General features: G+C 33.1%; 1 protein-coding gene across 2 annotated transcripts in view; it reads right to left on the bottom strand.

Annotated features, from left to right (window-relative positions):
• Nucleotides 1-9,730: 9,730 nt before the first annotated feature.
• Nucleotides 9,731-14,191, bottom strand: part of LOC111049282 (protein NDNF) — a 46,783-nt gene continuing 42,322 nt past the window's right edge. Inside the window, exons 7-9 of one of the 2 annotated variants that reach the window (XM_039431944.1) lie at nucleotides 13,790-14,014; nucleotides 12,659-12,957; nucleotides 9,731-10,133 (exon numbers count right to left, since the gene is read on the bottom strand). In XM_039431944.1, the coding sequence (XP_039287878.1) occupies nucleotides 9,998-10,133; nucleotides 12,659-12,957; nucleotides 13,790-14,014 (660 nt within the window). In that variant the 3' untranslated portion in view covers nucleotides 9,731-9,997. Of the gene's footprint in view, nucleotides 10,134-11,094; nucleotides 11,498-12,658; nucleotides 12,958-13,789; nucleotides 14,015-14,191 lie in introns of those variants that run through there. The other variant, XM_039431948.1, reaches the window with a different exon arrangement.

The following is a 14,191-nucleotide window of genomic DNA, read 5'->3' as shown; positions in this document are numbered from 1 at the left end:
AAAATGTATTTTTTCATTATGGACTTTTGTTATTTCTCGAATATCCAAGTCATTAGCCGACTTAGAGGAAAATGCTACCAATAAACGTTATAGGCCGTTTCTTCCTGAATCCAATAATATATATAGTTTGGGGGTTACGATCATAGATGCGGCGGTGGGAGGGGGATAAGTAGCACTGTTACGCTGCGGCGCGGTCCTCCCTCATGATTAATGCGCGTAATGGCCTGTCTATCGCATTGCTCCTACTAGTCTATGCATTCAAATTATGTATTTCAGGAACGCTATCTTATGTATTTTCGGTCGCTGAACACGATTTTTCAACTCTCAAGCCTCAATAATTGATAATTCTCATCATAATATACAAATTATGGTCAAAATTACAAACTTCTTCTCAGTCTGCAAGGAAACTAAGAAATGACTGTTTGAAATAAACGAAACTTTGGGTTTCAAGGAATATATTACGATTGAATAATGATAATATTTATATGTGTTCATGTTTTATTTCAAATTACTTTATTGTCATGTGCAGCAGGCTAAATTATTAATTACACACTGGCCACGCTTACTTGATATAGTGGTCAGTTAATTTCCATGAAATGTTTGTGGAATTTCTTAGTTCTTCATGGTGGAAATTGAATTCATCATTCATTCATTATCATAATGATTATGTTTAGAATGAAAATGTTAATCTTTCGTGAATCTTCAGTTTGTCGTGAACTTTTGAGAAATATAATATTTTGAGGAACAGTATTTTTATAATGATATTTCACCAACTTTTGATTGATTCATCCATTATGCTATTCCCGTTCAGATTGTTTTGAAATGGTAACAAGTTATTCAGTATCAAAATTTGTGGATTCGAATAGTTTTGGGCCATGCCTGTTATTCTTCCCCAAACATATTTATATGATTTTATCCACAAATGAATGAATGAATGTATGTATTCCTGCACTTAGCTAAGGTATGGATTATTCCTTTATAGATTCTTGTATGTCACATTAATAAATCTCTGCCACAGATTTAGAAATCATGTCTCGATGGTTTGGAGAGCATATTATTGGAGTGATTCTTTTACTCTGCTGCTTCTAATATGTTCACTACCGTACCTTTGTTTGGTTTTAGACCATAGACATGAAGAGCTATGTCCACCTGTATCACTCCATCTTTATTGAGAATTTTCATAACTCTTCTCATCACAAAGTTTCCATAATCTTGCAGCGTATTGAAGTTTTGAAGAGTGAAGTAGGAGTTGAATTCAGGAGAGCCATGTCATCATTATGCGAATTTGACAACGATATTTAGGGATTTAGTCAAATCCACAACTAGTTTCACTTACAATTTCATGGGCCAAGTGAGATTAAGAGTTTTTTTTCAAATATCCATGAGATGTTGACAGAGATTGTGGTTATTGTAGAAATGCATGCTGCACTAAAACTTCAATGCTGAATTATCTTTAAACAGCTACCTAGTAAAAATACAGAGATCAGATCTTTTTGTTCTAGAATTGACTAAGACTAGGATTTTTGTTTGATTGCATCGTGGAGAATGAAAGAACTCTGTTTCTTTTTATAGGTGAGAATACACTTTTACAATTTGCCACAACTATGTTCAGATAAAATTCGTTGGAGACCGAATAACTATTTCTTTCTATACGTTCAAAAGAGAACCACACACTTCTTCACTTGCTTCCAGACCATTGATAACATTATGCAGATTCTGTTGTCCATCAGAGTCTTGAAGAAAAATGTTATGTTCTTTTGAGAAGGTTATGCTTCTGAAAATCATTCTCATCTCTCATTATTCTTGTTTTACTTCATTCGATGACTTTCTTCACAATCTCCAGTGATATCCATAAAGATGTCAACATACTTGAACAGAATATCTTTGATGGAAGATTTATATAGTAGCAGCCATTCTAGGAAAGCCTTTGAAGAACTAGCTATTCCATTCACTCAGTTTTGGATGATTGAATGAGGGTTTGCTCCAAAGCATGATCGGTTGTCACATTTATTAAATTTTCAAGGTTTCATTTGACAGAGTGTCAATGTATTGACTGTATAGAGTTAATGTTTCCTTATTGGAAATTATCTTCTACTTCTATGGGTATTTTTTGAATTTTTTAGATATAACACAGACTCCATAACATAGTTTGTGTGATTGAATGAAAAAATTATGGGATCTTTTCTCGTACATTTTCTATTTGCAATACCAGAGTCCTTCCTTATGAGCATGAATACAATTTAAGATAATTTAAACTATGTTACAATAATCAGTCATAAATTTCAAGTAGTCATTGATTTTGCATTGTGATTCTAAAAAAAATCCACAAATAGCTCCTGACTTCTTTCAAATATACTTTGACAATCTCTCATATTTGAACCGTTCATGAGTCCTTGTAGTTGTTTCATTGAATTGATTGCTTGCTCTCACACCTTAATAATACTGATCTCCCCTCAATAGATTTCCAACAGTATTCTCTCCAAATATATCAAATTCAACAAAGATATCTCCCATTCCACTTTCATTCAAGTACCACCCCAAGACAATCAGTCAAACTCAGCCAGATGAAAAGTATATATTGATAGATATAAGTTACAGAAATCAGATGATAAAGCTGCGTTTACACCAAAGTTATTAACAAAATGTTAATAACTCAATCTTTATAGATTATATTAGATTGAACGGAACTTGGCAAACACATAGACTATGTCCATCATGTGTATGATAAGTTATGTTCAATCTAATAGAATCTATAAAATTAAGTTATATTAACATCTCGTTAATAACTTTGGTGTCCTTTCCCTTGTTTCACCTACCGTATCTAAAAATGAAAAGGCTATTTTTCAAGTCCCAATGATAAAGATATGGATTAAATTTGTTAAATATGCATTGATATTTTGGAACTCCTGGATAATTGAAAAACAGTTTTATTTGGTTTTGAACTTTGTTTTTTCCTTATTATAGCTCTCCTATTTTATAATAGTTATAAAATAATTATAATACGGTACCGTATTATAATTTTTATACTAGGTGTACTGTATTTATAATAATTTATTTCAATAATTATCAACATTAAATATTATAACTTTATATATAGTTTTATGGGTAGGGTCTATCCTATTCTAGAAATTAAATTTCATCAAACATTATATTTAACAATAATATTAATTAGATGCAGTACCTAAATTTGTAAATTATAGTACCTAAATAGTTATTTGTGCATCTAGTGCGCCAAGTGTCAGTTTGCTGCACCGAAAGAAACGTTTATGCCCGAGCCGTAGGCGAGGGCGGAATGGCTTCTTGAGTGCAGCAGAGGAACTTTGCGCACGTATTTCACATTTAATGTTTCCTACAGTTACCATTGAATATGAGAAGTGGTTGATTGAATGATTATAGGTAAAATGATTATAGGTAAAATGATAAAATCATTAGATAGGCTGAAATCCATCAAATGTTTGTGTGTGTGTGTGTGTGTGTGTGTGTGTGTGTGGTGTGTGTGTGTGTGTGTGTGTGTGTGTGTGTGTGTGTGGTGTGTGTGTGTGGTGTGTGTGTGTGTGTGGTGTGTGTGTGTGTGATGCTGTTATTAATAGCAACTTTAATTCATTTAAAAATTAATACTCCAATTGAAGTTGAAAATTCTCAGCCAAAGTTCTCATTTTTATTCATTCAAGAATCAGAAAAAATACAGATGGAACAATAACTTCACATTCAAAATACACGCCAACAGCTTTGTTGGCTGAACCGAGATGCAAGATGGCTGAACACAACAAGATGGCTGAACCGACAAGCGCGCGACCTATCGGGAAGAATCGTACCTAAGTTTGTTTCATCCAACTAAAAATTACTGAAACACAATTCAGAAATTTAGACTTTTGCTCAAATTAACGAGGAAAATGCTCAATGTAAACTGAAAAATATTTATAAAAATAACATAGACAACAGAGAATATTTATTGTAGTATTGTTATGTTTTTTTTTATTTTTATTTACATGAATATCGAACGGTAATCATTTAACCTCAAAATTCGAATTTTATAATGTATATTTGCTACTTTTCTCATTTCTTGGAGTTGAAATAATAATTATCAATAGAAAAGAACTATTATTTATTATTTAATTATGATTTAGATAAACATTATTCTTGTTATGGATTTCTAGATTGGGATTTTATCATAAATGTAGGGTAGCCATTGAAATGATTCTTATCTAAATCTAACCACAGTCATTTTTACCAACTTAATTTTTGTTTTTGTGCACTAATCCTCCATATAACCCACCAACTATTTTGTGTTGCCATGTTGCAAATCTGGAGTGCAGAAAAATTTTTTCCCGCACTAGAGCGGAAAAGTGAATCTTTACTAGAGCGTTCTGTAATCAGTGCAGGAATCGTCACTTTTCAAGGTAACTGTAGGAAAAAAATATTAAACACTATAATATTATTTCTCTATATTGAAGGGAATGAAACAAAATTTTTAACACTGTATTTCTCAAAAAAGAAGTCCAGTGGCGTAACGTTTCCAAACCGGGCCCCCCCGCAAAAAAAATTCCGGGCTCCTCTTTTGAAATTGTACCACCTTTCTCCAGCCCCCTTCTCCCTTAATCCCAAGCATTAAACTCTAATGTGAACGTACATCTTTCATGAGTGAATAACATAGCTTAGTTGAAAAAATAAAACTTGTTCTCGATTGAATTCTACAATTCAAGCCAAGAATTATATTTTAAGCTACAAATATAGAATCCATCCTTTAGAGCTAGAACTAGAGTTAGCAAGTAGTATCTAGTTTCGAGATTCATGAATTATTAAAATAATAAAGATAATACAGTACTTTATAAAAACCTTTGAAGCCTCCAAGTTCTGCAATCACTGCCTGCTGGGTACAGTAGCACCTTGGCTCTTTCTCCCACATGTCTATTTTTTCACATGTTTGTATTCTGATTTCTTGTTCGCGCACTTAAAAAAGTTTAAGTTTTAGGTTTTATTAAGAAGTTTAAATTTTTTAAGGTTTCAAATTAGAGTTCGATTGATAGTATTATTTATTTTATTGATTTGAAAAAAATGTTCAAAAATGGTAGCCTACCTTTGAGTTGTAGGATTTATACTTTTAATTTATTCTGTCATCTTGCTTTTTGAGGTGCAAATATCCTGATAACTCCATCGAGTTCTATTTCACGGGCTCTCTTATTCTCTACGCTTAGTCTTAAGATTCATGAGTTATTAAAATAATACAGATAATACTTCATAAAAACCTTTGAAGCCTCCAAGTTCTGCAATCACTGCCTTCTGGGTACAGTAGCACCTTGGTTCTTTCTCCCACATGTCTATTTTTTCACATGTTTGTATTCTGATTGCTTGCTTGTTCCCGCACTTAAAGAAGTTTAAGTTTTAGCACAGAATTACAAGGATAAGTTTAGCACAGAATTATAGGAGTTTTCTCTGGTTTTAGGTTTTATTAAGAAGTTTTAATTTTTTAAGGTTTCAAATTAGAGTTCGATTGATAATATTATTTATTTTATTGATTTGAAAAAAATAGTAGCCTACCTTTGAGTTGTAGGATTTATTTTATTCTGTCATCTTGCTTTTTGAGGTGCAAATATCCTGATAACTCCATCGAGTTCTATTTCACGGGCTCTCTTATTCTCTACGCTTAGCACAGTAAGATTAGAAAGATGGTCACTACCAGCACACAATTATTGAAGCTCTGTCAATGGAACTATAATTATTATTACGAGTAGATTTGAACAATGACTGTTTTTCTTTCTTGCCTTATTCATTATTTTCTACTTGTATTCTCTTGATATTAATTTATAACCAAACTGATAACATTGTTCTATTGCATATTTCTTCTTACACAATGAATGAAACCTGTCATTTTCCACAATAAAACTTCTGCTTTTTATCAAAAGTTACTTCCATGATTATTTAATTTTTCTTTTTAAAGTATGCAATATATAATTATCATTCCGGGCCCCCTAGACCGGGTAATTTAATTTTTTCAGAAAACCTATATCAGCCTACATATTATCCGGGCCCTAGCCCGGGCCTCGTAGGGACAAATTATAATATTATTAACATTAAATATTATAACTTTATATACAGTTTTATGGGTAGGGTCTATCCTATTCTAGAAATTAAATTTCATCAAACATTATATTTAACAATAATATTAATTAGGTGCAGTACCTGAATTTGTAAATTATAGTAACTTACCTAAAAAAATATTAAACACAATAATATTAATTCTCTATATTGAAGGGAATAAAACAACATTTTTAACACTGTATTTCTCAAAAAGGAAGTCAAATTATAATATTATAACTTCATTATATATTTTTATGAGTAGGGTCTATCCTATTCAAGAAATTAAATTTCATCAAACATTATATTTAACAATAATATTAATTAGGTGCAGTACCTGAATTTGTAAATTATAGTAACTTACCTAAAAAAATATTAAACACTATAATATTATTTCTCTATATTGAAGGGAATAAAACAAAATTTTTAACACTGTATTTTTCTCAAAAAGGAAGTCAAAGCCCCCACTTAGACGTAGAAGTAGTTGAAATTGTTTTGTTTTTTCGGATTGGTTTCTACGGATTTGCAGATTTGACGCCTAGTGAGATCGGACTCCCCGATGTAGTATTGCTTCAGAACTTGCTTATATACTTACAGTGAATCCAAAACTCTCTGCGCGAGTTGAGATGTACCGGAAGTTTTTCATCGTTTTTATGAATTTTGTGGTAACAAATTCCAATTTTATTGTTGAAAATCACTCCTTTATAGTGAAAATCTTGAAAAATTCAAAGTATTATTGCAAGTTTATCAATCTGTGAATTGATATTCTTGAAAAAAGGCCTTTCTAAATTTACATGAAAATGACAGTGATTTTCTTACTAGAAGTTCTACAACGTTCTGTTAGATAGCGCTTGATTTGTAGTGTATGATTTGGCTCCAAGTTCAAAATCCACCTTTCAGTTTCAAGGCTAGAAAATCCTGTGCTGGTGTGTGATTTTTCTCTTCTGAAAATCAAATAATTACAATTCAAAATCTATAATAAACTTTATACTAGTGTAATTTTATTGTGTATGGATGCAAAAAAATATTAATTGGATTGTATTTACCGCCAAAAACAAAATCAATTTACTAAGCATTATTTGTTTTTTGTTTTTGTCGTTTGTCAAGCAACGTTGGGATTTTTGAGGTTAGAGTGAACTCAGATTGTAGAGATGAAAGATTGAAAATAAAATTTTAATTTTCTACTAGAAAAAACAACTTAGAATATAAATGTGTTGACCCTTTAATATTATTTCTGTGCTGGGATCTTTTTCATGAAATCTCAAAAATTCTAAAGAAGAGTCAATCGAGCGTCCACAAAAATGTTTTGAGATAAGCTTTTAAGCAAATAAATTTCAATGATCTGTATAACTTGTATTCTTAGACAATAAATTATTATTCATTTTAGATGTTTTATGGAAAAATATAAAAATGCATTATACCGGACAAATAGGTAACTGATTGAAAATCAGTTTACCAGTATTGTAAAATTGAAAATGATTATTATTTTGGGCAAGAATATTATTTTTATCTTTTTATAACGTTCAACTTGCAGCTACCCTATTGGCCAATTCTGTTGTGTTATTAGAATTTTCATACGTTTTACTATCTTTTATTTTGTAATCTAATCAAGTTTAATGTTATAGTTAATTATTATTATTATTATTGATATTAGGTAACTAGTAGTTCTGTGAACAGTAGACCTCGCGCAGTTATAACGACGTCCCAAACCATAAGCACATCCACACTGATACACTAACTATTTATTTGATCAGATCATGCTTACACAAGATTTAATTATCATATAACGCTTTCCGGAATTTAGCGCGAGAAAACCAGAAGACATCTAGGCGCCCAGACGAGCTGTTATAAGTTCTTTGCATCCTATTTAATAATGCATAAAAATTGCATTCAATGAGGCATGCAATATCATTTATAGTCTACACAGCTGCTAATTTTTTACCAAGTTACATTGAGATATTGAATTGCATGCGTCATGGCATGCAGTATAAATAAATTATTTATAGTCAACTCGACAGCTGATTTATGATGAATAATTTATTCTATAGTCTGATTTTCACTCTAATATTGACGTATGAAGGAGGCTTCTTTTTCCTTTTATATTATCCTTGAAATGCAAAATTTCCAAAAACCTTGTATATACGTCGATGCGCAATTTAAAAAGGAACATACCTGTCAAATTTCATGAAAATCTATTACCGCGTTTTGCCGTAATCCGTAAATGCGCAACATATAAACATTTAAACATTAAGAGAAATGCCAAACCGTCGACTTGAATCTTAGACCTCACTTTGTTCGGTCAATTAACAAAATTAATTAATTTTTATAAAAGTACCTAGCATAATATGTGCATTCTTATATTTAGCCTACTCGACTTACTTTTTCTTGATAGGCTACTGTATTAGTGTACCTTACCAAAAACATCCCTCTCTGCTGCGGTAGATTCTTCCTACCAAAATTTTATTGTTTTTAAATTGTACTTTTTGTTTAGTTTATTGAAATACTCTAATCCATCCATCATTAGTTAATTAGTCCTCAGTCCTGTCGAGCGTGTGGATGACAAGGCCAACGTAGTCAAGCTTACCAGCATGGCCAGCGACTGTGCCAACGTGTGGACTAAGCATAAGACCCCGTAACTATACGGGTGTCATATAGACGCGCTGAATTAATTCAGCTTGTTAACATGATTGTCTATACGAGCGAAAAAGACGCTTCCCATAAGAGGCCATACATTCTTAAGATGCTAAATAGATTCAGCGCGTCTATTGTGCCCGTCTATAAGCAAAATTTATTTTGCTGTTGGGTTTGACTTTTATTTGTCTCAAATGATCGAAATTTCCCTCCCAGCAAGGGGTTTGGAGTCATAGTACCTCTTCTACAGAAGATATTACACGCATATACTTAAGGGTATATAATATCTCATTTGTGAGTAGGCCTATATCATGGGTCATGACAGTATAGGGCTATTCCAAGTTGACTTGGGCCTATCCAATTTTTGGCTTATTGAATAGCTGTTCTAGCAATTGCCTTGTGTAGTGTCACTTATTTTCAAAAGTACCTGCTTGAGTTAGTTTAAAATAAAGTTGGCTAGCAATTTTTTTTCCTTGGTAGCTCTAGAAATTTTTCCAGCAACCTATAGCAGCTGCTTGAAAATTCTATTTTCTTTTTTCTTAAAAATTGAACTGGTTTTGCGCTAACATTTTCTGTTTCAATTAAAGGATGAATTTTTTCAAAAGATTTGTTAGAGATTACGATTTTTGTTTGACTTTTAATTTATGCAAAACAATACTAGGCTCTATTTTAACTGAGAACATTTTAAAGTAAGCTCTCATATTGCTTCAATTTTGTTATTTGTTATTAGTTTTCATTCTTGAAACTGATTATTAACATTACTCAACCGTTTCTGTGAAATTCTTTCCCAGAAAAACTTTTCCACAAGAGTAACCTACTCTTCCAGAATTCATATTGTACTGTTTTAAAACAATACTTACTGCCATTTTCCCATGAAAATAATATCATTTATCAGCTTTAAAACTACCTATCAAATTGAAGAAAAAATTCATTTCAATAGTGAATGAAATGAATTTGAAAGTATTGACATTTTATAAATAATGTAAATTATTAAGGAAATGCACTTGTCAAAGAAACACATCAATTTAAGGAATTTTTATAAAAACAGTTTTAATATTCCAAATGATAATTTACAAAATATTTTCAGGTGTTTCTACAAAACGTTTCTTACAGTTGTACTAGAATAAACTTCTGTTACTCCGATAAAATCACTGTTCTTGGAAATGGAACTATCGTAGATCACTGAATTTGAGCACAGTTTTGATTTTGATTCAGCTTCGATGATGATTCAGTTGGCTATGCTGACAATCAACGATTTGAGGTAATTGTGAGGTTGGTGGAGTTGCTGATGCTACGAACAGCGGGGCTTTGTTTGCACTTTGAGAAGGTCGTACGACAGAGATTTTCCCTGCGCTTTTTTCACTGTCACTTGGATGAGGTATTCATGGCCAGGCTTTAGATGGGCGATCTTTTGCGTTATCACAGACCTGCAGAAATATAAGAATGATTGAGCATCGATAAATTAATTTTGAGTTATCATTGTTATTTTCATAATTCATATTTAGAACATCATTCGATTGTTAGACTATAATAACTTAATTTAAATTATAATACTCAACTTAGTTTAAATCTGTATCTGAGTGAATACTCATGAGTGATCAACATATACAAGTTATAAGTTATACAATACCGTGGTTATAAGCTGCCATGACTGGGTTCCTTAAATTGATGACTATAGCAGTTATATTCCAATAAAAAGAATATCTTATTGTTTTTATTTCGCTTGTAATGTATTTTCGGGAGAATAAACTTATTTAAATTTCATATCAATTTATTGAATGAAATAGAGTAGAAGGACTCTTGTTCTACCTGCGCTAGGGCAGAACATTGATGATGATGATTAATTTATTAGGTAAGAAAATCACCATTTTGGAAAGAGATCAGGCTAAAAATATATGTTATATTGTCTTAAAAATTGAACTAGTTTTGCGCTAACATTTTCTGTTTCAATTAAAGGATGAATTTTTTCAAAAGATTTGTTAGAGATTACGATTTTTGTTTGACTTTTAATTTATGCAAAACAATACTAGGCTCTATTTTAACTGAGAACATTTTAAAGTAAGCTCTCATATTGCTTCAATTTTGTTATTTGTTATTAGTTTTCATTCTTGAAACTGATTATTAACATTACTCAACCGTTTCTGTGAAATTCTTTCCCAGAAAAACTTTTCCACAAGAGTAACCTACTCTTCCAGAATTCGTATTGTACTGTTTCAAAACAATAGACTACTTACTGCCATTTTCCCATGAAAATAATATCATTTATCAGCTTTAAAACTACCTATCAAATTGAAGAAAAAATGTATTTCAATAGTGAATAAGTATTGACATTTTATAAATAATGTAAATTATTAAGGAAATGCACTGCTTGTCAAAGAAACACATCAATTTAAGGAATTTTTATAAAAACAGTTTTAATATTCCAAATGATAATTTACAAAATATTTTCAGGTGTTTCTACAAAACGTTTCTTACAGTTGTACTAGAATAAACTTCTGTTACTCCGATAAAATCACTGTTCTTGGAAATGGAACTATCGTAGATCACTGAATTTGAGCACAGTTTTGATTTTGATTCAGCTTCGATGATGATTCAGTTGGCTATGCTGACAATCAACGATTTGAGGTAATTGTGAGGTTGGTGGAGTTGCTGATGCTACGAACAGCGGGGCTTTGTTTGCACTTTGAGAAGGTCGTACGACAGAGATTTTCCCTGCGCTTTTTTCACTGTCACTTGGATGAGGTATTCATGGCCAGGCTTTAGATGGGCAATCTTTTGCGTTATCACAGACCTGCAGAAATATAAGAATGATTGAGCATCGATAAATTAATTTTGAGTTATCATTGTTATTTTCATAATTCATATTTAGAACATCATTCGATTGTTAGACTATAATAACTTAATTCAAATTATAATACTTAACTTAGTTTAAATCTGTATCTGAGTGAATACTCATGAGTGATCAACATATACAAGTTATAAGTTATACAATACAATAAGTTATACAATACCGTGGTTATAAGCTGCCATGACTGGGTTCCTTAAATTGATGACTATAGCAGTTATATTCCAATAAATAGAATATCTTATTGTTTTTATTTTGCTTGTAATGTATTTTCGGGAAAATAAACTTATTTAAATTTCATATCAATTTATTGAATGAAATAGAGTAGAAGGACTCTTGTTCTACCTGCGCTAGGGCAGAACATTGATGATGATGATTAATTTATTAGGTAAGAAAATCACCATTTTGGAAAGAGATCAGGCTAAAAATATATGTTATATTGTCAGTTGAAAAGATGGGACAACCGCGATGCCACTGCCTTCTATAATAAATAGCATTCTCAGGCCCGGTTGCACAAAGACTTGTTAATTTTTAACCGGGATTAAATGCCACGGGAAACAATCGGAGAAGTCTTCTTTGATTGGTTCTCATGGCATTTAATCGCTTCTCTGATTGGTTCTCGTAGCATTTAATCGCTTCTCTGATTGGTTCTCGTGGCATTTAATCATGATTAAAATTTAACAGGCTTTTGTGAAACTGAGCCTGAGAATTCTATCAACTATAGAAGGTAGTGGTAACTCAGGGAATCGGCAATGCTGTTGTCCTATCTTTTCCACTGACTTTACATTTATTTATTTATTATTTACTCTAAAATGTGGTTCTCACTATAGCAGTACTTCCTATATACTACAGGACCTGAGCCTAGAAAAAAAAATGGCCGCCATATGTGGTGGTCTTATAGAAATTCCTACTGAGAAAAAAATCACTAATCAGCTGTTAGAGAGCGTCTCAGTTTGTCGAAATATCAGTTCGTCTAGTTCCCGTTTAAAATATCAATGCTGGCCACCACATACGGCGGCAATTTTTTTTCGCAGGCGCAGGTCCGGTATATAGGAAGTCCTGACTATAGCCCTATTGGAATTAATGAATAAGATTTGCTCGACTGACAGTGGATCGTTTGGCGAGTTGTCGAGGCACTGAGTGACGGCGAAGTCGGTTGCCGATCGCAGCCTGAGGTCGAGACCGCACTGGTTGGCGCGACGGTGGAGGTTGGCGCGCACTGGGTGGTTGGGGGTGAGAGGGGGTAGGTGTGTGGCGCGCACGCAGTAGTGCGCCGAGTCGCTGGGCTCCGGCACAGGCAGCCAGCCCACTGTCACACTGTCGCACTCGCGCAGCCCCACGTATTCCATGATGCGCGACTGCTCCGGCAGTAGTGGCAGACTTGTCGCGTGCATCGTGGCCAGCACCTGTCCAACAAAGTGAATGCGTCAATGCCTCAACCGTCAACACTTGTCATTTTGTTTGATTCACTGTTCAAACTCTCAGTAAAGGCTGTTCGGTACACCTTTTTATTTTTATTTAAATTGTTTAATCTTTTTCAATATAATTGTCAAGATCATTATAAGAGTGAGATAAAGTAATAACCGAAATCGGTCTTTCTAAGTATCAATAAATCTGTGGTTTTTGACAATCTCTTAGTCTTTTCCATTCAATATGAATAATTACCACAATGTCAACTTCTCAACTACACAAAAAGTGAGAAAAAGTGGCAACTGGAATTTTTAAGTGGTCTAATAAGGGAGTTATGGGTTGTTGAAGTAGAAGAACTCCGTTTTCTTTCCAGATCATAAACTGTTTCGAATTTTCATACATGTATCATACATATTTTAATGTTGTATGACTTGTATAAGTCATACAACATTAGAATATCTGTAGTAATATAATAATAAATGAGCGTGCGTAGGGGTTTTTGTTTAAATTTAGTTTAAACTGGCACTGTGCAAACGGCGCCGCACTAAGTGTCTCTTTGTCAAAGTTTGTTTAGCTATCAAACCCGTTTAATTAGTCTGTGGTTGAATTTATGTGTTTCAATTGAGTCGTCAGCAGATGGTTTAAACTGGAATCCTAGTTTAAACTTTTTTTGGAAAAAGTGGCCCTTAGGCCCTTATGGACCATTTTATTTTGAACGGGGTAAATAAGCTGTTTGTTTGAACTCAGGCTTTAACTCATTGTAATGAATGCATTTATGGTGCTAAGCTATAGTAACTTGTAGCTGCAGTAGCTTGTGTCTAGACTAACCTCGACTCCAGAAACTCGCCTGAGCTGTTCGGGATCTCTGGACATGACGTACATGGAGTAGCGCTGGCCGACCTCGGGGTCGTCCACTTTCAAGCGGCCATAGCCGTCGATCCGCTGCCGAGGCACGATTATTTTCTTCTGAAACCGTATTTCGGCTTCCACTGAACCCCCGCACGGCAACACGTGCCACTCTAGCGTTGAGCCGGGCTTTGCAGTCTTGCCTACCTGCAATCACCAAATCACTTGTTTTATGATCAACATCTTATGCAAATTTGACTGCAATCGATGATTAACAATGATATGTTTCAAGTAGGGCTGGATTGATGGACTGGCTACAAAAGAGAGTACTCGGGCTTGGTGGGAGCATAGAAATAAAATAGAATTTACCAATCACATTACCTT

This window comes from Nilaparvata lugens, chromosome 1 (assembly GCF_014356525.2).
Source record: "Nilaparvata lugens isolate BPH chromosome 1, ASM1435652v1, whole genome shotgun sequence".
In the NCBI taxonomy this organism is placed as follows: Eukaryota; Metazoa; Arthropoda; class Insecta; order Hemiptera; family Delphacidae; genus Nilaparvata; species Nilaparvata lugens.
Note: the sequence above shows the minus strand (reverse complement) of the source record. Positions and strands in the feature narration are given on the sequence as shown.